Source organism: Pipistrellus kuhlii, unplaced genomic scaffold (genome assembly GCF_014108245.1).
Source record: "Pipistrellus kuhlii isolate mPipKuh1 unplaced genomic scaffold, mPipKuh1.p scaffold_m20_p_37, whole genome shotgun sequence".
NCBI lineage: Eukaryota > Metazoa > Chordata > Mammalia > Chiroptera > Vespertilionidae > Pipistrellus > Pipistrellus kuhlii.
In genome coordinates, this window is record NW_023425537.1 from 3,277,451 (window position 1) to 3,303,030 (window position 25,580).

The 25,580-nt window shown below is 49.7% G+C and overlaps 2 protein-coding genes across 2 annotated transcripts; both read left to right on the top strand.

Annotated features, from left to right (window-relative positions):
• The first annotated feature begins 946 nt into the window (after positions 1-946).
• Positions 947-8,332, top strand: KRT32 (keratin 32). Its single transcript, XM_036407748.2, has 7 exons — positions 947-1,441; positions 2,000-2,082; positions 2,239-2,395; positions 3,649-3,810; positions 3,891-4,016; positions 4,932-5,152; positions 7,239-8,332. Exons 1-7 carry the CDS (start codon positions 1,043-1,045, stop codon positions 7,384-7,386), a joined length of 1,296 nt encoding a protein of 431 aa, XP_036263641.1. The 5' UTR covers positions 947-1,042; the 3' UTR covers positions 7,387-8,332.
• A 12,137-nt stretch (positions 8,333-20,469) lies between these two features.
• LOC118702098 (keratin, type I cuticular Ha8) lies at positions 20,470-24,541 on the top strand. The gene is made up of 7 exons (XM_036407745.2): positions 20,470-21,116; positions 21,303-21,385; positions 22,165-22,321; positions 22,661-22,822; positions 22,911-23,036; positions 23,528-23,748; positions 24,133-24,541. Exons 1-7 carry the CDS (start codon positions 20,625-20,627, stop codon positions 24,212-24,214), a joined length of 1,323 nt encoding a protein of 440 aa, XP_036263638.1. The 5' UTR covers positions 20,470-20,624; the 3' UTR covers positions 24,215-24,541.
• Positions 24,542-25,580: the final 1,039 nt, after the last annotated feature.

The following is a 25,580-nucleotide window of genomic DNA, read 5'->3' on the forward strand; positions in this document are numbered from 1 at the left end:
ACCTGCTCCCCATCTCCTGGTGTAGCTCATCCCAGGGCTGCCAAGTGTCACTTCTCAAGGGAGCTGATGCCCCCTGTCTCCATCTCTGAGGCCCTGACGGGAGCCCTCCCTGCCCACCATTGCAGAAAGTGAGAGCAGAGCCGGTGCCAGCCTGGCCACCTCCGTCTCAGCAAACAAGAATTGAACTGGACAACTCTGTGCGTGGGGCAGTAAGCAATGAAAGGGTGGATCCAGAGATGGCCAAGATAGAGCATCCGCCTCACGGAGATGTCCATGACATTGAAGGTTTTCTCCAAGAGTGGTGTTCCCTCATCTTTCTCAGCAGTGTCCAGCTGAGAGGCTGTCCCTGGCTCTTACGGCTTTCTGACTTGAGTTTGTTCTCTTGCCCCAGATATTATTTCTCTGAAGATGATCAGTGCTCTGAAGCCTCAGAGGTTCTCTTCCCCACCTCCCTGGATTTCTACCGCTGCCAGTATCGATGCAGCTTCTGTCACCCACGCACTTCCTCCTTCAGGGGCCAGGCCTCAGCCACAGGGAATGCTCTCATTACTAGGAGCGCCCGCCGGTCCACAGAAGGGGCCTTTCTCAGGGCTGGAGCAGGCGGGGGCGCGGGGGGCCAGGCCGTGGGTGGCACAGGGCCAGGCCGCCGTGATCTCCTGGCGACTCCGCCCTGGTAATGAGGGCCCAGCACGGAGTCGATCCTTTGAAGATGTGTCCGGAAACTCTCCCCGGGTGATCAATGACAGGAGGCCTGCTTTAGCCAAATGACAAGCTTGGCCTCTTTTATGAGGAAAGGAACTGCTTATTGGAAACCAAATTACAAATTAATTAGCAGCTTCCTCGGAGGCCGAGTGTACACATCAACACCTCTTTCTAGGGCGAGCCCCCTCACTCCAAGGGGATAAAAGGCCCCAGAGGGGGTCTGTAGGTGTAGACGATCCAGGTAGCTGCAGCTCAGAGAAGGGGCCTCCGGAACACGGCATCCAACTGCCCATCCATCTCCACCAAGAGCTGCCCCCAGGCCTCTGTCTGCTCCAGCAGCATGAGCTGCCGGCCCGAGCTGTGCATGGGCTATGTCTGCCAGCCCATGCCTTGTGTGCCTTCCGTGTGCATGCCCTCCACCCACCGGCCGGCCAGCTGCCTCTCCAAGACCTACCTATCCAGCTCCTGCCGACCCAGTGGCAGCCGGCCACCCGCTGGCATCTCTGGCACCATGGGGACCTGCAGCTGGTTCTGTGAAGGGACCTTCAACGGCAGCGAGAAGGAGACCATGCAGTTCCTCAACGACCGGCTGGCCAACTACCTGGAGAAGGTGCGGCAGCTGGAGCAGGAGAACGCCAGCCTGGAGAGCAAGATCCAGGAGGCCTGCCAGTCACAAGTGCCCACCATGTGTCCTGACTACCAGTCGTATTTCAGGACCATTGAGGAACTCCAGCAGAAGGTGAGGGCAAGCGGCAAACAGTCTCCCTGGGGAGGAAACCGGGACGGCGGGCATTCTAGATTTGAATCTCGTCATTTACCAAGCTATGTTCAGGGAGAAGAGGCTTCCCCAGGGCATAGGATTATCTCGTAACTGGAGCACTCGGCCAGAGCCCTTAACGTGGAAAGGGGCCTGGGATCTAGTCTTCATTGCATGACTTTAGGAGGTCCCTTCCCTTCCCTGGGCCTCGGTTTCCCCATCTGTAGAATGGTCTTTACCTAATGGAGCTGCCAAGAGGATTACCTGAGTGGATGCAGGTCAAGTGCTTAGCACAGCCCCTTGAATGGGAGCCTTTCCTTCCGTATTGCTCATTGTATCCAAAATGGGGTGTTTGGATTTCTGCAGACCCAGGGGCTTAAGAAAGAAATCTCATGTCTCTATGGATGAGCAGTTCACTGAGTATCCCCCAGAGCTCCCAGGAGGAGGGGCTTCTGTAGGGATGACTGCTAGGCTCCTACCATCCTCTCCTCGCTGGGTTCTTACCCTGGACTGACCCCCTCTGTGGGCTTTGGCCTGCAGGTTCTGTGCACCAAGGCAGACAACGCCAGGATGGTGGTGCACATCGACAATGCCAAGCTGGCTGCCGACGACTTCAGGACCAAGTGAGTTTGGCCCTGGGGATGGGCGCCCTCTCTCCCCTGCACATGCGTGGGGTCAGCTTTCCATTACCTTCATAGAGAGCTGGAAAAGTGCCAGCCGTTGAAGGACTCCCCTGATTTCTGTACCCACCCGTCACTGCCAACCCTGTCCTCGTGCAGGTATGAGACGGAGCTGGCCCTGCGGCAGCTGGTGGAGGCTGACACCAATGGGCTGCGCAGGATCCTGGACGAGCTGACCCTGTGCAAGGCCAACCTGGAGGCCCAGGTGGAGTCCCTGAAGGAGGAGCTGCTCTGCCTCAAGAAGAACCACGAGGAGGTGAGCCCGGAAGTCAGGCAGACGCAGAACGTGGGAAGTACGTGGGGCTTTGGGTCGGACCAATGTGGGTTGGAAGTCCCAGGCCTGTCCCGTATTGTTTCTGTGACTTTGCCCGATGTTTAACCTTCCCGAGCCTCTTTATCTATACCTGGGAGCAACATGACCAGACAGGGTTGTTTGAGAATTCAGTGATATCTGGGGCTTGAAACACCTGTCCCTTGGTCGGTGCTCAGAAGGACTATCTTCTCTGCATTCCCTGGGCTTGCGTGACTGCCAGGTGCCTTTCCACTACATTTGTTTTTCTCCCGAAAGCCAAATTCCAGTGGAGGTGGGAGGGTGCACTGGAACCATGGGGGTTGTGTTCTGGAACCCTCACCTGCCCGTCTCTGCAAGGCTGGACTGCTGGGTGCCCCCATGTCTTCTCAGGGGGAGTTGAAGCGCAGTGGTTTCCTTCCTTCTGACCCCATCCTCCTCTTCCTTCCTCTCTTCTGTTTGCATCGAATAGACTTAATCCATGAGCCTCAGGTCAGCCTTTTGTGGCTCTTGCTCCTCTCCTGCAGGTCCTGGTGGGAATCCCCTAACACCTCCCCCTCCCCCCCCCCCAGGGCGCCTGCGTGCTGAACGCCCACTGAGCTCTGGTGTTTTTCCCTCCTTCCCTGTGTTGACTCTCAACCTCTTGACTTGGCACTGGAAAGAACAAGTGTCTCTGAATCCTGGCCGGGTTCCTTAGGCTTAAGTGTAAAGCAACAGCTCGTCACCATGCCATGCCAAGTGCCCTAAGGCACCTGACTCACCCCACCTAATCAGGGAACTGGGACCAGAACCGAGAAGCCGCTAATGAGGCGCTATCGCACTCCTGACAACTTTCTCTCCTTGGCAGCCAAGCCTGCGGGGGCGCCTGCTCTGACTTGGCCTTGAACCAAGTGAGGCCAGGCTTTTGCTGCCCCGCTCCCCAGATGGACACGCGGGAAGGATGGCCAGGGATGCAGGCCCACGGGCTCCCATCTTAGCTTAAACGCATGAAATGAACCCTGATGCTCATGTGTGAAAGGAGGTGGTTAGCTGGAGTGCTTCCCCCATCACGAGGGCATTCGGTTGGAGCCAGAGACCCTCAGGATACTCCAGAGCAGATGGCAGTCCTCCGGGGGCCCTTCAATGTAGAGATCTTCTTGTCCTGTCTTTCCACATCGCCCGGGAGGTGAGACCCGAATCCCACATCTTCACACTTGCCTGGGGCTCTTGCTCCTTTTCAGGAAGTTGGCACCCTCCGGTGCCAGCTTGGGGACCGCCTTAACATCGAGGTGGACGCTGCGCCCCCTGTGGACCTGACCAGGATGCTGGAGGAGATGCGGTGTCAGTATGAGACGGTGGTGGAGACCAACCGCAGGGACGTGGAGGAATGGTTCAACACGCAGGTGGGCCTCTCGCCAGTGGGCAGCTGCCCCAGTGTCCCCCACGAAGGCTCTGCCAGCCTCTTCTGTCTACCCCCCTGCAGATGGAGGAGCTTAACCAGCAGGTGGCCACCAGCTCTGAGCAGCTTCAGACCTACCAGTCGGACATCATTGATCTGAGACGAACAGTCAACACCCTGGAGATCGAGTTGCAGGCCCAGCACAGCCTGGTGAGTGCCCCTGGGGGGAGGGGGCACCTCTCCCGCATCTCTGGCTCCCAGGTGGCACTGAGTGTGGGTGGCACAGAGCACCCTGGAAGGAGGATGCCCATATTTAGCTACCTGGGCTGCTCGCCCAGCTGACCTTCCTTGGAAGGAGGTTTCTCCCAGGACCCAGCTCAGAGATAAAACGGGTGTCCCAGATCTGACAGGAGTGAGATGGCCGTGGTCAAAAATGGTTCCTCAAGAATGCTGATCTCTGCTCAGCCTGACCTTCCAAACCCGTGCTTTCCCACCCCACCTGTGAAGGTTTAAAGAACCAAATGCCCAGGTTCCTCCCCAGAAGAATGAAATCAGAGTTCCTGGGCCTGGCTGACTCTTAACATGCAGCCAGAGTAAAAGAACACTGTTCCCAGTCGATGCCTTAGAACAGTGGTCGGCAAACTCATTCATCCACAGAGCCAAACATCAACAGGACAACGATTGAAATTTCTTTGAAGAGCCACATTTTTTAAACTTAAACTTCTTCTAACACTACTTCAAAATAGACTCGCCCAGGCTGTGTCATTTTGTGGAAGAGCCACACTCAAGGGGCCAAAAAGCCACATGTGGCCCTCAAGCCGCAGTTTGCCAACCACGGCCTTAGGGAAGGAGCCCGGTGGACCTGAGCCCCAAAGCCTGAAGGCAGACTAAGGCTGGAGAAGGAATAGGGATTTAGGGTCACGCGGACCTGTGTTCAAACCCTGGTCTCACTTACCAGCTGTTTAACCTTGAACAAGTCCCTTTCCCGTTCTGGGCTTTAGTTTCCACAGTGACTGAGGTTGAGAGGGGTCATTCTCAACCCCAAAGAGAGGCTTGGCTCTTCCTGAGTCAGGCCATGGCAAATAGATCTGTTCCTCATAATTATGTATCTTCTCCTTTGCTCAGAGGGACTCCCTGGAGAACATGCTGACGGAGACGGAGGCCCGCTACAGCTCGCAGCTGGCCCAGATACAGTGTCTCATCACCAACGTGGAGGCCCAGCTGGCCGAGATCCGCTGCGACCTGGAGCGGCAGAACCAGGAGTACCAGGTGCTGCTGGACGTCCGGGCCCGGCTGGAGGGCGAGATCAACACGTACCGGGGCCTGCTGGAGAGCGAGGACTGCAAGTATGTGAGCCCGGCCGGGGCTGCCCCGGCAGGCACGTGGGCGGGCTGGAGAAGCCATAGGAAGCAACTGGGTCTTCTCGTCAGGGAGAACCCTGGTGTCATTAAGAAGGGATTAGGAAGCTGATAGGATCTGAAGAAAGTCAGGCAGGCATTCATGCTGCCCTCCCTAATCCTGGCCCGTTGACGATCCTGCTACGTCCCAAGTCAACAAATGCCTTCCAAGGGCCCAGCGGGTGCCAGGCGCCAGGGGAAGACCCAGATGGATGATGATAAGGCATCTGCTCTCAAGTTGTTCCCATCTGTTTAGAGAGCCAGGGACAGAGGCAACTGGAGGTGATACTGGGTGGAGGGGGATGGTTTCAGCACTGGGAGGGCAGTGAGTAGCTTCATGTGATGATCTGGGGTGGGAGGCAGACAGGAAAGGTCAGTTGGGGACCGTTCATGGAGAGCCATATGGACCATGCTGGAGAAGGAGGGTTTTATTTTATAGGCAACGGGAGGCTATATTTCTTTCTTTCTTTCTTTCTTTCTTTCTTTCTTTCTTTCTTTCTTTCTTTCTTTCTTTCTTCTTCTTCTCTTCTTCTTCTTCTCTCTCTCTCTCTCTCTCTCTCTCTCTCTCTCTTTCTTTCTTTCTTTCTTTCTTTCTTTCTTGGAGGAAATGATAGAATTTACTTAACTGCGGATCTCCCTCATTAGAGGATAAATAAATACCTGGACCTCAAAGACAATATAAAATATTTTTACCCCCTGCACCTGGCACATAGTAGATGCTCAGTAAACATTTCTTGACCAAGTCAGTGAGTGCTCACAGCTGCTCCTCAGGAAGAGGCCACGGATGGCAGGCAGAGGAAGGGCTGAGGAGAGGGGGGAGAGACTGGGACGCTGTTCAGGAGGCCCTGGCCATGGTCTAGGACAGGTAATAAGCAACAGGGTGGGGGGAGGGGGTGTGAATCAGGTCAGTGCGGCATCCGCCCCCAGCCGCAGTGCAGGCAGAATCACGGGGCTGAGTGGTGGTCTGTGTGCAGGACACTGCTGTGCTGTGGACCCCTGGGGGCTGATTACTGTTCCAGGTAGTTTCTGTTTCTACATTCACCCTTGCTTTTCCGTCATCTAGAATCTTGTCCTCTAAGACAAGAGCCGTGAAGTCAAATGTTTTCCTAGGACCAGGCTGTTAGCGGACCTGAGTGGCGTGGCTCATATAGGACTGTGGACCACTAGGGAGCTAGGCCTTGTCCAGTGTGGGTGGCACCACCCCTCGGCACCATTTCTATCACAGGAGAGTGGCAGAATTGCTGGATCATCTGATTGTACAAGGGAAGCCAGGAGTCTGGGTTTCTTTAAATGTGAAATTCTCTTAATTTTAAATATTTCAACAAATTAAAAGACAGCACAGTGCCAGCGTTTCCAGCTGGATGTGGTCTGGGGCTGACTGTCTGGTCTCTGGGCTCCTCGGTGTCCATCAACATCCAGCGTGTCCTTTCTGGTTCTGAGCCAACACCTGTCAGTCTCTGAGACCATCCTCTCTTTTCCCCTTTGCCGTGTGTTTCTTGATTAATTTACTTAATTCTATATTGATTAATTCACTTAATTAATTATTAAGAATCTGCTCTAGGCCAGGTATGCAGGTGGGCATGTATCTATGGCTACTCACCTCACTGCCCAGTGGGAGAGAGATCATACTACAATAATCACACATTGCTCTAGAAGGAGGTTCATGGTACCGTAGGAGAATTTGATGCGGAGAGATCCAGGGGGGAAGGGCGAGACTTCAAGGTGACAATTGAATTGAAGGAAGTTGCTCTTTGACCTGAGTACACCTGGGAGCCTCTGAAGGTCCTAAGGAGGGAGAGATTAGATTTGTGTTTGTGGAAGATCACTCTGGCCACCAAGTTGACAGTAGTTAGAAGGGGCAAGAGTGGGGCCGGGAAACCAGTTAGGAGGCCCACGGGGTCACATAGCTGAAGACAATGAAGGGTGGGACCAGGGAAGTGAGAAGGTGAGCAGTGGGTGATTTGGGAGGCATTGGTGGCAGAACCTGATGTCCACTCCGGCTCCTTGAACCCCTTCATGTGCCTTTCTCTCGCAGGTTGCCCTGTAACCCATGCTCCACTCCCTCGTGTCCCCCCTGTGAGCCCTCGCCCAGTGTGCCCCGCACTGTCTGTGTGCCCCACACGGTCTGTGTGCCCCACACTGTCTGTGTGCCTTGTGTGCCCTGCCCCCCGGGCCGCTTCTGAAGCCCCTCGGTGCTGGTGGATGGATCCTGAGGGACCGGAGCTGGGAAGCTGGTGTCTCTGCAGGTCGAGCCTGACCTGGGTTCAGCGGCCACTAAGAAAGCGAAGCCAGCAAGGAAGACTGAGTAGTGCCAGGTGGGCCGTCTGCCCGCAAGGCGCTCTGATACTGCAGGGGGCGCCCTGGCCCCCATTGCTTAGGAACAGCCTCTCCATAGGTGAATCTGCTGATGTTCTCTAGTTCTCTGCTGCCGCAAGAGCCTGTGTCCTTAGTCAACTGGCAAATAAAGCCGCACTCGGTGGCCCTGCAAATGTCTTTCTTTATTGGTCATTTATGATGCTGTGTCCAGCAGCCGGTACTGCTGCTCATTGGGCATCAAGAGGAATGTGGCCACATTCTGTATTTGTTGGATGCCCCTCTGCTTCCACAGAGGCTTCCAGAAAGGCCCACAGGCCAGAAACCAGTTAAAACCAGGCTACTGGTTCAGAGCCAAGTAATAAAAACATGAAAAGGGGAGGGAGATAATTATGCCGGAAGCATATGCCAAAATACTCTAAATGAGAATATTCTTGTGATGATCCCACCCCAAACCTCATGCCAGCTGGTACAATGTGGTCATACATTCATAATATCCTTACTGATTGCTTGGAAGGTGAAGGTTCTACTTCAGGGGCTGGTTAACCCAGGGGGTAGTGCTCTCACCCCCCAGACACCTTGTTAACGCCCCATTAAATCCTTGCAGCAATCTATGAAAAAGGCATCGTTATTTTCCTCCACTTTACAAATGAGGAAACTGAGGCCCAGAGAGGTTAAGAATCTTGCTCAAGATCACACAGTTAGTAAGTGACGGGCCCAGGACCCAAACACAGTGCTTCAGGCTCCAGAGATGCTCAACCAATTCATATTCTCAAGTAGTCCTCACTATTTGCAAACGACTGCTGGGGGCCAGGGGATACCAAAAGTGCAAGAGATCCCCATCATCCGGGCACTTCTAATTAGAGAAGGAGCTAGAACCAGTACATGTAATGCCTCACTCATGCCTCAATAAGGGCCTAGTAATAACATAATAATAACAATTTCTGCCACTTACTAAGCACTTCTGATACACCTTATATTGTACTGTGCACATTACATAAATTAACATATGTTAATTCAGATGGGAAACTGAGGTGCAGAGAATGGTTTAGTCAGTTGCCCAAAGCTACGTGCAAGGACAAAGATTTGGACCCAGTTCTAGCTGCTTCCACTGCAGCATTATTCTAACCACTCTGCCTCACTGCCAAATTCCAGAGAATACACACGACAAAGACTGGGAGAAAGTCCTGGCTTGGGGAGAGCAGAGAAGGCTTCATGTAGCTCAAGCGTAGCTCAAGCATGTCAAACTCGCAGCCTGGACTCCATCCTAAAAGCAGTGGGAGGGTTGCAGGCCTTGAGCCCAGGGATGACATGACTGGGGTGGGGGGAATTGTAGCAAGTTTCACAGCTGAGAGGACAGCTGAGAGGCAGGGAGAGAGCTGAGGAATAGTGTGCCAGAAGCTGAAGGGGTCTCGCCTAAGGCAATGACAGTGGGAAATGGAATAGTAAGGGGTTGACTGGAGGGAGTCAGGGAAGGGCCCAACTTTGCAATGGCAGATCAAGAGGAGAAAGCTGGGAGCAGGAATCTCGAACACCTTTTTGCACCTCACCCTCCAAATACGTAGCTCTTCTTAATGAGCTGAGATGATGTTTCTATTAAGGATCTGCCCTCTGGACCTGCCAAGAAATTATGAGAGATGGAGTGGCTCCTGACACTGCCAGAGGCTGTTAGGACATGATTCCACATGCCTGGCAGACGGGGCCATGATGACTGGAGACACACAAACACACTGCTCAGCCTGCTGTGGTTCCTGTGTGTGTGTGTGTGTGTGTGTGTGTGTGTGTGTGTGAGAGAGAGAGAGAGAGAGAGAGAGAGAGAGAGAGAGAGAGAGAGATTTCAGTGAGCTTGAATGCCATGGAAGGGGGCTTCTAATAACTGAGCACAAACAGGCAGTCCTTACTTTCAGTCCCTGTGCAAAATTTGTCCAGAATGTGCTCAGCTTGATTAACATGACAGCCTAAACAGAACCAACTCTTTGGCTCTAGAATCCTAGGCCCATTCTGTCCAATACGGTAGCCACTACCTACATCAGGCTGTTTAATTTATAATTAAATAAAATAGATCCTGAGACATGGGAGCATGGAACAGACTAATGAATCTCAGGGAAGAGGGGGATGGGAAGAGATTAACCAAGAGCTTATATGCACACTAGAGGCCCGGTGCACGAATTTGTGCATGAGTGGGGTCCCTCAGCCTGGCCAGTAATTTGGGCCAATCAAGGCTAGCCAGGGGGAGGGATCGTGGGAGGTTGGCCAATGCAGGAGGCTGGCTGTGGGAGCACACTGACCACCGGGGGGCAGCTCCTGCATTGAGTGTCTGTCCCCTGGTGATCAGTGTGCATCATAGTGACCAGTTGACTGGTAATGGATGCTTAGGCTCTTATGTATGTAGATATGCATAACCCATGGGCACAGACAATGGTGCATAGGCCTGAGGGAGTGTGGGTGCAGGGTATCAATGGGGGAATGGAGCATTTTAAATACTTTCAAAATAAAGATAAATTTAAAGAAAGAAAACTTAGGTTCTTCAGTCACACTAGCCACATTTCAAGTGCTCAAGGGTTTTGTGTGGCTGGTGGCACCACACTGGTGTGTACAGATAGGGACTGTTCCCATGACTATCAGAATCAAAAGCAGTCCTACAGTTGGCCTGGCCCAGCCTCTCACTCACAGACGAGGAGTCTACAGGCCCAGGTTGATGGAAAGATGTGCTCACAGACACACAGCTAACAGGTGGGGCCCGGAGCCCAGGGATGACGCCAGCCAGTGGGTCTCTCCACGCTTGTTATGCTTCCTCCAAGCACTAAGGTTTGTTATTCTTTCAGGCTAATAAATACTTCCCCTTTCCCCTTCTTTCATGCCCCTAAGGGCAGAGGCACTTTCTCTGAGATGCTGAAACTCTTTCCTGGGAATATAGTTCCCCTTTAAATAACAACTAGCAACCTCCAAACTCAGCATCCCCTCATCCTTTGAGCATCTGGCTCAGTAAGAGCACAGACTTCAGGCTGTGGCCAGAGTTGCCATGGGAACAATCACCCCAGAGTTGTGACCTAGGCGTCCATGCACCTAGACTTCATGGAGACTTCTGCAGGCTCCTCCCCCACCCCCACCCCAGCACATACTGTCCAGTCCAACCTGGCCCTTGTTCCCACACCTGTGTGTCCTCTGACTTGCCAAGACCTGTTTGACCACCCAAATGCCCGTTAAAGCTTTTTATGTGAAACCAAACTCCACAGCCCATGGCCAGGAGTGCCGCCCCCTGCTGGGCACAGATGACCACCACCTCCAGTGTTTGCATGGTATTCAATACTTTCAGGTTAGAGACCTCTTGAGCTATCCTCCTGCCTAGCCCATCTCTCTTATTTGATGGATGAGGGAGCTGGGGGCATAGACTTTGGGAAATATGTCTACCAGCACTAGGACCTCCTGGACCCAGTGCTGCCCACATAGGGGATTCTCAAAGGAACCGTGTCCTCATAATCAAAGCATTTGCCTATAATTAACTCTGGTTTATAGGAAGACTTAGGCAGAGCCATGGCAAAGTAATAAAACCTCTGGCGTATTTGATGTTTGGGAGAAACTCCCACAGGTAGCAGGATGCTTTCCAGGTGGGAATGAAAAAGAAAGAACTTGGGTTTCAAAGGTGCAACTCTCCCTGAGGCCATTAAAGAGTCTGGGACTCAGACCTGCCCCTCACTGTCCGGGTGAGAGGACCCCTTCTGAGGCAGGAGCGAAGACCCGCAGGCAAAGCTGCCTCCAGGAAGCCTGGCCAGAGGGCGATGGCTCCCAGAGAGAAAGGTCCAGGAGTCGGACACAGTGACTGGGGGATGGGTGAAGTGTGGACTGAAATGCACTGAATCAATCTCCCCACTACTATACTAGGAACACTTTCACAGCATGATCCAAAAAGGATATGCCAGGCCCGGCCCGTGTGGCTCAGTGGTTGAGCATCGACAATGAACCAGGAAGTCATGGTTCAATTCCTGATCAGGGCACATGCCTGGGTCACAAGCTCTATCACCAGTAGGGGGCAGGCAGGAAGTAACCAACCAACGATTCTCTCTCTCCTTCCTCTCTGAAATCAATAAAAGCAGATTTACAAAAAAGGATATGTTAGGAGATAACCGAAAAAAATCATCAGCAATAAAAAATTCTCTTTGGGGGTTTCATACATTTTAGTACTCGAATACAATCATCTCAATTTTGCTAAACAGCAAGTTCCTTTGAAAGATCATTTGATGGCTTATCTTGTTGAACCACTGGTTGAGATAGGTTTACTTCTACATAGTCCTCTCCTGTAGCAAAGCACACTGATGAGCATCTTGCCATAACGGAAACCATCCGTGCCGCTGGCTCAGGGATCCTGGGCTGGCGTCCTAATGCTACTACAAACATGCTGTGATTTGGACAGATCCTCCAACCTCTATGTATCTCGGTCTCCTTCTCCCCTTCAGAAATGGGGGTAATTCACCTCCTTCCCAGAGGTGTTGGGATGAATGCATTTGAAGTGACTAGCACGATGCCAATATATTATAAACACTCGATACCAGCTTGGTTGAGGGAGATCTGCTTTGCAACAAGTGCCCCTGTCTTCTGAGTTTCCCCAAAGTCTCTGGTAGCTGAGTCTTTTCTGAGCCTTTTGAAGCTCAAGTTTCAGAAATAACAGCAGCAGCAGCAGCAGCACACAGACAGCTTTTCTGTGCTGCAGAATTATAGAACATCTGGATAGACCCTCAGTCTTGGTCTAAATGCCTCAGTAAAGTGGAGGGTCCGGTATCTGAGACCCAGAGTCCAGTACTGAAGTCCACCTGAATGCTGCCCTCCCTCTGGCCCTCCGTGCTCTGAAGGATCCAACTTTTAAGCCTCGTTCATTGTGCTGTGTAGAGTGATGGTCCGTAAACCACTGCTCGCAGGTCCAGTCCAGCTGCTGCCTGTCTTGGGAAATAATATTTTACTGGCACACGGACACACCCATTGCTTCCATACTGTATATGGGGCCACAGGGTGGAGTTGAGCAGCTGCAGAGCAAAGAGACTGTCTGGCCTGCAAAGCCTAAGATGTTTACCACTTGGCCTTTTCACAGGCAAGGTTCCATGCAGAGGAGAGAGGATGTGCTGGGGGTTGGAACCCCCAGGTCCCAGTCCTGACCCACTCCTGAGCTTTCTCTGTGCCCAGAGGCGCTCACAGCCCCTCTCTCTTCTCTAGCGGAATTAGCTCTCAAAGTTTAGTTCTAACACCTTGGCATCCTTCAATTCTGTGCCAGTCTCTCTGGGCTCCTGCCCTGAGACTAGAGGACTCCACGCTCAGTGAACTCTACCTCTTCGAGAGCACCACTCCAGAGAGACGCCAGGTGAGCAGAACTTCTCAATGGGGTGTCTTAAAAGAGGTAACATGAAAGATCCCTGTTAGCAGCAGAGGGCAGTGATAAGGAGTCCAAGGCAGTTACCTTTCCCTTGTATGAGGCGGGGAACTACTTATGGAGACCGAATAGTGGACTGATGGCTGTTCCGATGGGAGTGGACATGAAGGACATCCTGGGGTACACTTGCAGGGTGCACCTGCACCCCAGGAGGGAGATGAAAGGTCTGGGAAGGGAAGCACTCTCACACTTGGGTGCTTGGCCCTGGCAACAACCCTGCGACTCAGCTTTCTAGGACCATGGCTTGTAGCTGCAGCAAGAACTGCTGCTCTTCAAGCTTTGGGAAGTCTGTGTGAAGGCTCCTAGCTCCGGGCAGGCTGTGGCAAGCAGCTGCCCCAGGAACTCCGTGCCTAGGGGCTGCCAAGGCACCAGCCACACTGGGGCACACCTACAAGGGAGCTGCCAATCTAGTAGCCATCTTCCCAGAGCTTGTGGCTCATGGCTACTGCAGCCTGGACAGTTTTGTGGGACTGAGCCCTTACCTTGTAGAATCTGACACTAGCTCCAGGCATATAATGCTAGAATTATGGGACATTCAGATGGTGTCACAGAGAATTGCTTTGTGTATGGACAGCCCATACATCTAGTGTCAGGAGTATCATGAGTATAAGAGGAAAGAAAAAAATACAAGAGTGCTTTTTCTAGATAGTTGCAAAGGAAGACTAGCTTAAACTATGATCTGCTCTTGGGCCATCAACAGAGTAATGGGAAGGAAGATGGTGACAAGTCTAAAGACCTCAGAGTGAGGGTGACACCACCCACCCAGGCCCAGTGTGGAGCTTTGTCACAAGTGTCTCCCCCATGCTAAGGCAGGGACTTTGTCTTTCCTAGATGCACCCCTAGTGTCTAGAATATGTCATGGTAGGTGGAAAAATAACACTCATAGTGAATAAACTTTATGGATCCTGGGGCTGGACTAAGATTCAGATGGTAAATCCCATCTAATTTGTAAGAAAACGTGCCTTTTCTATTCATCAAAGCTTCAAGAGTTGCATAACTAGAATAATAAAATGATATGCCCAACCTCTTAAGAGTCTATGTTTTTCTTGACCTCTGATTTTCTTTGGCACCATTTCCTAACACCTAGGAGACATTGCAATAGGAGGCTCTACACACAGCAGTTGTCTTCAGTCTTTGCACCCACTGCATTGTGTGATGGATGACGTTCCCACACAGGGCACAAACCCCTGGGTGCTCCCACGCATCGTCCTACAGGGAGGCTGTGGGTCAGGCACAATTTTTAGCTGCCAGCCTACAACTCCACACCTTCCTCTCCTCCTGTTTGAGATACACCCATAGGTAAGACACCATGTTTGAAAATAGCATCTCAAGACCACCGCTCCCTACTTCTATTTGCAGTAGACGTCCTGCCTCTGGATACTAGTATTTCTAAAGTCAGAATCAGCCCAAAAAACTTTGGGTATATAGTGAATAAAGGAAGGCTAAAGTGTCCCCTCCATCTCTCCCTCTGCCTCACCACTTGTCACAGAACCTGGTTCATATATGTTCACCAAGGGCCAAGAGTTAGGAAGGAAGGCAGTTTTAGGTATGAGGGCAAGGGTCCTCACCCCGCATTCACCTCCTTTCGGAAAAATGCAAATCAGCAGAAACAAGCAATTTTACTAAGGGACATGCAACACCAGTGTCATTATGCAAAACAGCATACTCAGTACAAGCCCAAGCCAGAACCATAATGGGCTTAAATGGAAAGAAGCATTATCCAAACACATAAAGCTTCAACAAGTGATTGATGTTGTAAAGATGGAAGAAATCGTGGACTTTAGCCAATGAATGAATCCTGCCAGAGAATAAAGTCAAAAGATGAATTTTGTTCAGCAAGTCAAAAGAAATGACTTTAAAAGTCAAGTTCTCTAGCTCACAGAGAAGATTGTTGTTATGTGATAGGTGGAGGAGAGCAGTAAAGGGATTTTTGAAGATGTAACCCATGCAGATTGCATGCAGAAGCCTCTGAAGGAAGGGATGGCCTAATCTGGCAATGACTTCTAATTATGGTATCTGCAAAGGGCTATTCACTGATGAGCTTCAAGTAACCCTAGGCCTTTCCTTGAAAACCTAATTGAACAGAATTCTCAAATTCTTTATTTCTTCTTGATAGAACTCCGATAGCCTATGTTTCACATATATATAGCTCATCCATACAGAGATGTCTGTTCAGTTTTGCTCAATGCTCAAAGCACTGGAAAATATTCATTTCCCCTCCCCCCGCAAAAGATCTTGTTAAAACCACTTTGTGGGTGGGTCTTACTTGACATTAGGTGTCGTTCAGTCTTAGGTCTCTATCTACCTCCTGCCACAAATTTTGAGAGAAGACTTTCTGGACCTCATCAGTCAGCTATCTTGGTTCACCAGTGCCAAGAGTCAGTAGGGTGTGCTAGAACTTTCTCCTGGGCATCTTCTGGCATGGTCCTTGGAGAAACCCTGCCATATTGCTTTAATATCCCAATATCTGTATTTGCTGGGACACAAAGAGGAATAACATAGAATGTCAGATTCTTGTTTTATCTCTTAATTTCAACTTCTTACCCAGTTTGTAGGCCTTTTAATCCTTTTAATCCTTTAGTTTTTGGCAATGACACAGTGGTCCTGTTGGGGTGGTAGTGGGAGTGTGGGGGATGGTCTGGTGGTCAAGTTGAAGAGAACAAGGATAGGCTCTGGAGTGAAAAGAAACTGATATTGAGATCAGGCTTTGTCATTTCATAATGGAGTTGATCTTAGAAAAATGACTTCACATCTCTGGTCCTCAGTGCCTATTTCTTTCTTTTATAAAATTAAAATAATAATACAATTCTCATCATTTGCAGCAACCTGGATGGAATTGGAGAATATCATGCTGAGTGAAATAAGCCAGTCAATGAAAGAGAAACACCACATGACCTCACTCATTTATGAATAATAAAGGACATTATAAACTGATGAACCAAAAGATAGATATAGAGACAGTAAAGCAACAAGCAGACTGTCAAATTACAGCAGGAAGGGTAGGGAGATCTGGGGGAGATAATAGATCAACCGAAAGACTTGTATACATGCATATAAGTACAACCAATGGACACAAAACTCTGGGAAGGGAGGGTATGTATGGGGGGGGGCAATGTTAAAATATGTACACAGATAATAATTTAATTAAAAAATGTAAAAAAATAAAATAAAATAAAATAAAATAATAATACACACCTCACAAGATGGTAAGAAGGATTAAACAATACTATTGGTCAATTCCAAGTAAGGCAGAAAGAAGACCCATCATGACTCTGATAATTCAATGTCCTTTGAGTTTCATGGCCAATTCTTATTTGGGATGAAAAAGATTATGCTCATTTTTTGTTTGTTTCTGGCTTCTTGAGCTCACTTTTCTTGGTTCATATTGACATGGTTTTCAGGGTCACTCTTATCCTGATGAGCCTCTCAGACACCTATGGCTATCTGAGTTGTGGTTGTTTCCCGGCAGACTTTACATCAGGTGTGTGGCATGGTGCCCTGCATGTAGGATGGGCTGGGAGGTGTATGCTGAATAAATAGACTTACTGAAGATTTTTGCCCCTTGAGTGAGTTGGAAAGGCAAACAACTGAAGAAAGAAAGAAATGTAGAACTTATTAGTAACCCATACCATAACATCTACTAAGAACCAGTATAGGGCAGGCTGGTTGATTGTAAATCCAGAGAGTGCCACTGCAGTCACAGGGGATTGTCTCTCCTGTGACTCCAATGACCCACAGTAACAGTCATGCCTTAGGGTGGGCAAATCAACAAGGAGGCCACCCCCTGTCAAGGTATAAACATCCAATGGCTAAGAGCACTTTTGTTCTTTGAAAAATAATAAAAGCTTCCCTGCCCTCTCACTAACAGACAACCTGATATCAGAGCTTAGAGGCTCCTCGGATTATCAGCATTCTTTTAATGAGGTGAGGATCTCTTGGTGGTAAACTCAACAGCTGAGTAACAGGATGGCGGTACAACAGGCCGAGAATCAAGGCAGTGAGGTCAAAGCACTGAGGCAACATTGTGACATTAACCTTTTTAAAAATTTATGGTTGACACTATTACAGATGCCCCCTATTTCCCCCTTTTTGATCTTTGCTAATTTAAATAGGTACAAAATGGTAATTTAATGAGCATTTTTGAATTATAAATGATGTGAACACCTAAACCACGATTAAAGGCCATCTGAAAAAAAGCAACAGCTAACACTTGTTTAGTGCTTCTTGCCAGACATTATTTTAAATGATTTATGGATCAACTTCTTTAATACCTAAACAGATCGATGACCTGGGTGCTACTGCCACTTCCATTTTTCACAGCAGAAACCACAGCATAGAGAGGTCAAGTCACCAGGCCATGTTCCTATAGCTCGTACATGGAAGAACCAGAATTTGAATCCATGCAGGCTGGCTCCAGAGTTCCTGGCCTTAACCACTCTGCTCTGCTGCCTTAAAATTCTGTATAATGGGTTCTAGAAGCAGATAGATATTAAAGCAAGTGTCCTGCACTAGAATGCAGATAAAGGAACCAGGGAAGGGGGGGGGGGGGGTAAGTGAAGATAATTATTTTCATATTGATTGGTCTCTAATGAACTGAAGACCTGGGACAAGAACAAAGCAGAATAATGTTAAAAACCCCTTAAAATCAAATTAAAGATCCTCAAGGTATAAAATCCCATCCAGAGACAGAGAAGCATCGATCAGACCGTCAAACCTCAGAGAGAAGGAAGGGAAGGGTGAGGGCAAAGGGGAGAGATCAATCAAAGGACCTGTATGCATGCATATAAGCATAACCAATAGACACAGACATTAGGGGGGCGGTGAGGGCATGAGCTGGGGGGGGGGGCAGATAAGGGGTATAAAGACACATACATAATACCTTAATCAATAAAGAAAACAAAGTCATGAACTATGACACTAGCTGCAATGAAAACACAAGCCTGTCCATTAAAAAAAAAAAATCCCTTGGAAGACAAAAGAAAATGGTGATTTGTCCTCTCAAGATGGACTTTTGAAGTCAGAGATCCCTCAGGAGTCCTTCTTCAAACTCTGATCTTTACCAGAAGCAAATTTCTTTCTGGTGGACACACAGTGGGTACTGACTGTGGACAGCACGCATTTGCTTACGTATCTTCAGAATCTCCCCCTGCAATAGATAAGGTGGCTTCAGGTTAGACCCAAGCCCCGTGGGCTGCTCCAACTCCACTGCTTTTGCTCACTCAGAGATGCATCAGAATTGCCCCAACATTTGCCACAGCATTGAATGACGCTATTCTGTACCCAATGGCTCACCGCCCCCTGAAGATATATGGCAGCTCAAAGGACTTTACCCCTGAAGAGAGAAGGCAGAGGTGGCCCCTGTGGATGAAGGAGGGCTGCAGGACTACCTTTCTCTTGGCTCTTCATTGCCAGCACCTCTCTTCGTGTTACTGGTTCATATGTTGTTCTCAGGGACCCATTTTCACAGAAGAGTGAACAGGAGGAGTCTACGGTGTCCAGGGTGGGATTCTCCTCACCTACACAGCTGAGTGTATCTCAAACACCTGCCTCATGCTGTCTATATATCGAGGAGCAAGCAGCATCAATGCCACTAAGCAACACAGACCTTACAGAGCCCACATGGGGGGAAGATGGACACAAAATCCAGCTTTAGAGAGGGGTATCATCCAGGCATGCAAACTTCAGCTCTGATGCCTAGAAGTGTGTTTTGAGATGGAAGGAACCATGATTTCATCAACGGGACAAATCCTGCCTGGGGATAGGGTCAAAAAATGGAGCCTATTTAGCAAATCAAAGGAAACCATTTTAATGGCCCAATTCTCTGGATTACAGTGATGCCATGATGAGATGGAAGAGAGAAACAAAAAGGTGTTTGAAGATGAACATATGCAGATTATGCTCCGAGGCTTCTGAAGGACAACCTGGCTGGGAGAGGTCTTCTAAGGATTGCCTCAGCAAAGAATTATTCACCGATGACCTCAGGGTAGCTGGGAGAGGCACAGCTGACTCAGAGAAGTTTTCCTCTGGGGAAGAATTCCAGTTCTCTTTATTTTATTTCTTCTTGAGAGAATTCTAAGAACCTAGGTCTCACCCATCCTCACACCCACTGCCTCCAATTTGGGTCCCATGAGGATCCTTGTTCCTGAACAAAGCTCTTTTTAAACTCTTTTAGGGTCTTATCCCATTGGATCTTCCTTAGTCTTTAAGTCCCTCTACTTTTCCTCAGCCACTTTGGAGGGGGAATGACTGGCCGCACAGAAGTTGGTCGCAATGGCCCTGATGAAACTCTGAAGAAACTCTTTGGGATCTTAGATATGCTACTGATTCTCATATTTAAGCATATTTTTTTTTCTATGTGCATTTTATTGTCCTCCCTGCCTCAGTATCTCTGTGCCGGAACACAAGGACCCTCAATAACATTCTTTTTCACTCCAACTTCCTGTCCAATAACTAAGCCTTGTACACTTTCCTGAGCAATGACCTGGGAAGCAGTACGGGTTGTTCCCCCTGGAGGTTGTGGTAAAGTGGAGAGAGAATGGGCTCTACAGATATGAGATGGAATCTAGCCCTTGCCAGCTTATCAGCTCTGTGAATCAGAAAATGAACTTTATTCTAGTTTCCTCATCTGCACATCCAGGCTAAGAACAGTCACCTCACAGGTGGGAAGGACTCAATAGGAAAGAATACAGTAGCACAGCTAGCTTAGATGTATCCTCTATAAATGTTAGTTCTGGAACTTTTGTCTTAACATTCTTTAGGCTTTGTGGCCCAATTTTCATTTTCTGGATTAAATAAGATTGTTGTGTGTTTTTTTGTTGTTGTTAGTAGTTTCTCTCTAGATACATCTGTGTTCAGGATGATGAATTTTCTGTCTTTCACTAATTCTCACTGAGATATGGTTCTCATTCAAGTTTGTTTAAGAACCTATGATTTTAGTGACACTGTTTTCTCCTGAAGAACAGGGACCACTGTGTGTCCTGGACCCAGCACACCACCTGAGTTATGGGGGTGTTCAGGAAACATGCTAAACAAGTGAATGAACGAATGAATGAATGCTGATGTGGACTAGACGACCAAAACTGAATTAGCAGCAATGTTTCGTAGTGCATTGATGCTTTGTTGCTCCTCCAGGGGAGTATGCAATTTAAAAGAGAAAAAAAGAAGAAATGGGAACCACTCAATATTCAAACATCAGTAGACTTGCTAGTTTTATAAAGTGGCATTTCTCTTGAAAGAAAAGCTCGGTTGAGTCCAACAGGTGGGAGAGACACTGGATCTTATAGATTTGCTGTCTCTTTTGCTACCAAATCATTGACTGAAAGATTTGATCCTTCAGTGTGGTCGCATTCACAGGGAGACTGTCCAGCCCAGAGTGAGGACATCTGAGGCTGCATTAACTGTTGGTGGTGGTTGAATAGGAGTATAAAACTCTGATCTTCCATGAACGACAATCTGATATCAAAGAGGCACCTCAGATCATCAGCATTTCTTTAATGAGTAAACTCAACAGCTGAGTAACAGGATGGCGGTACAACAACAGGTCGAGAATTAAGGCAGTGAGGTCAAAGCACTGAGCCAACACCCACCTGGGATACAGTATAAAAGGCCCAGGAAGGAAGGGGGTTCTCAGACTCGTGTCTTGGCCTTTTCAGCTGCTCTGAACCTCCTGTTGTAGCATCAGCCCTCACCATGACTTCCTTCTACATGACCTCAAGCCAGCCTCTGGGCAGCATCCAGAACCCTGGAGAAAGAAGAGTCTGCCCTTCCTCCATTGATGTTGGGTACCACCCTGGCTTAGAGGAAAAGGTTGCCTGCCAAGGCCTCCTGGCCAGCCTGGCACATGTCAACCGAGCTCGAGTGGGGACCACCCCTCTGGGCCGACCCAACCTCTGCCTGCCCAACAGCTGCCACAATGCTTGCCCCCTGCCGGGAACCCGCAACATTCCTGCCAACATCGGAAGCTGTGGGGCCTATGGTGAAGGCACCCTGAACGGCCATGAGAAGGTGACCATGCAGTTTCTGAACGACCGCCTGGCCAACTACCTGCAGAAGGTGCGGCAGCTGGAGCAGGAGAACGCGGATCTGGAGACCAAGATCCGGGAGTGGAGCAAATGCCATGAGACCACCATGTGCCCCAACTACCAGAGCTACTTCCAGACCATCGAGGAGCTACAGCAGAAGGTGGGGTCTGGAGTAGCCTGGAGTGTGCTGGGTCTGAGGGAGGCGGAGGGCATGGCAGGCAAAACCAGTGAAGGCTCAAAGGGATTAGGGTTCTTGGTTTCCTTGAATAGGAGTGTAGACACCACACGTAGGGCTGGAGCCCAGTGTGATGTTGGTGTGTGAATGGTCTTTCTGTTTTTTTCTTAGATCCTGTGCAGCAAAGCTGAGAATGCCAGGCTGGTTAGCCAAATTGACAATGCCAAACTGGCTGCTGATGACTTTAGGATCAAGTAAGTAAGGCCATATGCAGGCTAAGAGTGACTCTTCTGTTTTATTTCTAAGTGGCCACCAGGGTACTTGGTCCACAGTAGGTGTTCAAGATAGTTGCTGATGAGAATAATGAATGAATCAATGAATAAATATCCTCTTCCTTCCTCTCCAAAGCATAATTTAACCTGTTACTAGAAATGGTCATTACGTGGAGTGAAAGAACAAAAAACATTAAAATAAGAAAGGAGGTAGGGCCTAGATTGGTTAGATTCTATGTCATATTCTCCCCATATCTAGAAGAAAAGAGGGTTTTGTGTTATAACCTGAAGCAAAATCAAGTCATTCTAAGAATAAACTTTCAGTGCATAGGTCATAGATTCACTGACCCTTGACCTAATCCATTAGTGGGAATACTTGTCATTGTAGCTTCTGTATTAAGAGTTGCAATGGAATGAATGAGAAAAACAATGAGCAATAATTAAACCAGTGGGTGAAGTAGCAAACTGTATGACCAGAAGCTTATATTTAAGCCATTCTTTTTCCTATGGCAGAATGAATACTGCATTTAAAGTTTAAATACTTACGTTGAGTCCACTATTTACTATTAATCAAAGTATATAATCCTAGACATCTACTATTCTTTCTGAGACTCAGTTTCCAGTCAATGACCCTGGGCTCTGTAGCTACAGAGCCTAACACCCCATTTGGTGAGCAAATGGGGATCCAAGGTGGGAACCAGGGTGAGCTGAGAGAGAGTCTTCTTGACATTTTGTTGACCTTGCATCTCCTGTGATGGAAGGCATGAGAGTGAGCACTCCCTGCGCCTGCTGGTGGAGGCAGACATGTGTGGGATGCACAAGCTCCTGGATGACCTGAGCCTGGCCAAGGCCGACCTGGAGGCCCAGCAGGAGTCCCTGAAGGAGGAGCAGCTCTCCCTCAAGAGCAACCACGAGAAGGTCTGGCCCTGTTGCTGCAGACTCATGGTGGTGGTGGTGGTGGTGGTGGGTGGAGGTGGTGGGCAGGAAAGGGAGCACTTTTCCCCTGTGTCTCAAGGATTGGAATCTGGGTTCAGTGGCATCAAGATAATGGGCTCATCAGGGTCTGAGTTAAACTGACCCTGTAGGATGTGGCAGATGGAAGCTTGTTTTCTAAAGATTTGCCTCATGAGTTTAGAAAGGTGTCCAGATGGGTTCTTCCCATTGGGCCCGGCAACAAGAGCGATTCAGGTGCTGTTTGCACTGTCAAAAGCCCTTTTCTCACTTGGGGTTCTTCTGTTGGTTCTTCTGGCCCTGCAGGAAGTGAACATTCTGAAGTGCCAGCTGGGAGACAGGCTCCGGATTGAGCTGGACACGGAGCCCACCGTGGACCTGAGCAGGGTGCTGGAGGAGATGCGGTGCCAGTATGAGACCATGGTGGAGACCAACCGGCGTGATGTAGAGCAGTGGTTCGAAGCTCAGGTGAGGCGGTGCCAAGCAGCCAGGGGTAGGGGGAGCCTGGCTGCCATCTGGGCAGGTGCTGATCATGTCTCTGTGCACTGTGCTTCAGTCTGAGGGCATCAGCCTGCAGGCCTCGTCCTGCTCTGAGGAGCTGCAGTGCTGCCAGTCGGAGATCCTGGAGCTGAGATGCACGGTGAATGCCCTGGAGGTGGAGCGCCAAGCCCAGCACCACCTGGTACGGGTCCTTCTGCACCCTCACGGCACTGCCAATGCCACTGCCACGGCCTGGTCACAGCACATCTGAGAAGTCTCCCTACTCAGTTCAATACACTGAGTTTGAACTTGAGCTGGGTTCCTCTCTCCTGGGTGGAGAAGGCTTGCTTTTAAGGCTAGTTTGACCCAGAAAAAAAAAATGCTTCCTGTTACAAGTGAACTCCACTTCCTTCAGAATGAGGTGTGGAGGTGCAGGCACTCATTCCACAAGGTTTTATGGGGTGTCTCCTTCATGTCATGTATTGGAGGCATTAGGGGAAACATGACACAGTTTGTTAGATGTGTGTGTGTGTGTATGTGTGTGCGTGCGTGCAAAAAGTCATGGTCATATTGATGGTAATTTCTTCAGAGCCCTGTGACTTCTTGGAATTTGCCACCTGCCTGGTGAATTCAGCAAATTCACTGCTGAATTTTTCATCCCCTGGAACTTTCCCTCCATTGTTTCCATTATAGAAAGACTGTCTGCAGAACTCCCTGTGTGAGGCCGAGGCCCGCTTTGGCACCGAGCTGGCCCAGATGCAGTGCCTGATCAGCACCGTGGAGGAGCAGCTGGCTGAGATCCGGGCTGACCTGGAGCGGCAGAACCAGGAGTACCAGGTGCTGCTGGACGTCAAGGCCCGGCTGGAGTGTGAGATCGCCACGTACCGGAACCTTCTGGAGAGCGAGGACTGCAAGTACGTGTCATCTAGGCAATTCCTGGCCAGGCCACATACCTGACTGTCAGATTCTGCTAAGATAACTCACATACTGGTGAAAGAGATCTCATCCTAAAGAATCCGCCTCGCTTAGTGACATTTACCATTGGTGGTGTGTACAGATTGTGCTGTGGATAGAATGGATCACAAACAGTAGCCAGGTCCCTAAGCAGAGCCCCAGGGACTCCTGGATATGGAAAGATACAGCTGAGTGTAGACGTGGGTCTGACGGAAGAGGTTCTGTTGGGTTGTGTGATTTGTGTGTGGCAAACACTCCCTACATGGTCTGATCGCTTCTGTCTCCAGCACTGAGATATCTTTTTATTTCCCATGTCTAACTCTCCCTTCTCTCTCTCCCTGCAGACTTCCCTGCAATCCCTGCTCTACACCGGCCTCCTGTACCCTTCGTCCAAGCTGTCCCCCACCAGCCTGTGGGTCTTCATGAGAACCGACTGAGAAGGTCTGAATTCCAACGCAGGAGGTCACAGCCACCTGTCCTGGGGCTAGGATCGCCCTCACCTTGCTTAGTCTTCCTCTAGAAATACCAAACCCACTGGAGGCATTTTCACCGAATCAAAGAGCAGCCGATGACTTCTAAGTAGTGGCTTCCTGTTTGTGCCTTAGGCTGACAACATTGCATTCTCTTCCACTGGAAATATTGTTTTCCCCCCATTCTCTCTTCTGGGATTTTCATTCTACTCCAGTGCTTCAGAATCTTCTAAAAATGTAATTGGGTTCCTGTATTAAACGGTCAATAAACATCCTTCCTGTATCATGTGGTCATGTGGTCTCCTTCCTGGGTTTGGCAGTATATGTGGTGTGCTGGAGAGCCCAGGCCCTCAAGCCCTTGGGTGGTCACTGGCCCTGACGTGTCGCTTCTAGGACCTCTCTGGGCCACTGGGGTCTGAGCCTCGGGATGAAGGTCCTTTGCTGACACTGGACATGTCTCTACCTTGCCTGTAGATCCCTACAGATTGGTGAAAGGAAGCAGCATTGCTTGCCAAGTTTGAATTCCTTCAGAACAGCTCAGAACTAACATGTCCCTACTGTGCTTTTTGGCATCTTCAGCCTCTTGGTATTTTGTTCCAGAGCAAAATCACACTAATTCGAGTTCCAACTCAGTCGAAGGGAGGTCATGTTGAGAACTGCCCTGTCCATGTTGCCAAGTTTTTCTCTCATTCGAACTGGCCCCTTCATGGAAGCATGGCATTTCCTCCTGCTGTCAGACATGGAGGTCCAGCTTGGGCCCTGGGGACAGTTGTCTGGGTCCTGGCCCACTTCTGGGACGTGGTTTTCCTCTAGAGTAGGGGTGTCGAACTCAATCAGAGAAGGGGCCAAAATCTAAAATCCAGCCTTAATCGCGGGCCGAATGGTTTACTGAACAGTCATAAACTGTCATTGTGATGGAAACGCAGCGGAGTGCAGTGATGACAGCGTGGTGCGGGCCACCTTGCAAGGCCTGGCGGGACGGATTTGGCCCGCGGGCCTTGTGTTTGACACATGTGCTCTAGAGAGACGCTGCCACCGATATGCTTGTCTCCTCTGCTGCCACCTTTCACGTGCTGGTTTGGGGCTCGTGGTTGCCACAAGTGCTCCGAATGCCGGCCGGCCTCCTCGCTGGGGCTCTGATACAGGCCCAGGTGGTCCACAGCCAGGCCTGGTGAGAGAGCATTTGGGCAGCAGCAGTGGAGAGGCTGTTCCCCTTCCATGCTGAGGAGTTAATTTCATTTTTGTCAGGCACCGAGTGTGCCCAGATCTCAGCTCACCCATGTAGCCTCTCCCAAAGACCAATGCAAAGTTGGTCCTTCTTC

What these genes read in the sequence shown, in the direction of transcription:
- LOC118702098 (XM_036407745.2), top strand. Translation starts at nt 20,625, where the DNA reads ATGACTTCCTTCTACATGACCTCAAGCCAGCCTCTGGGCAGCATCCAG. An exon ending in TCGAGGAGCTACAGCAGAAG is followed by an intron (nt 21,117 to 21,302) that starts GTGGGGTCTGGA and finishes TTTTTTTCTTAG; the next exon opens with ATCCTGTGCAGCAAAGCTGA. An exon ending in AGCAGTGGTTCGAAGCTCAG is followed by an intron (nt 22,823 to 22,910) that starts GTGAGGCGGTGC and finishes ACTGTGCTTCAG; the next exon opens with TCTGAGGGCATCAGCCTGCA.
- KRT32 (XM_036407748.2), top strand. Translation starts at nt 1,043, where the DNA reads ATGAGCTGCCGGCCCGAGCTGTGCATGGGCTATGTCTGCCAGCCCATG. An exon ending in TTGAGGAACTCCAGCAGAAG is followed by an intron (nt 1,442 to 1,999) that starts GTGAGGGCAAGC and finishes TTTGGCCTGCAG; the next exon opens with GTTCTGTGCACCAAGGCAGA. An exon ending in TGCAGGCCCAGCACAGCCTG is followed by an intron (nt 4,017 to 4,931) that starts GTGAGTGCCCCT and finishes TCCTTTGCTCAG; the next exon opens with AGGGACTCCCTGGAGAACAT.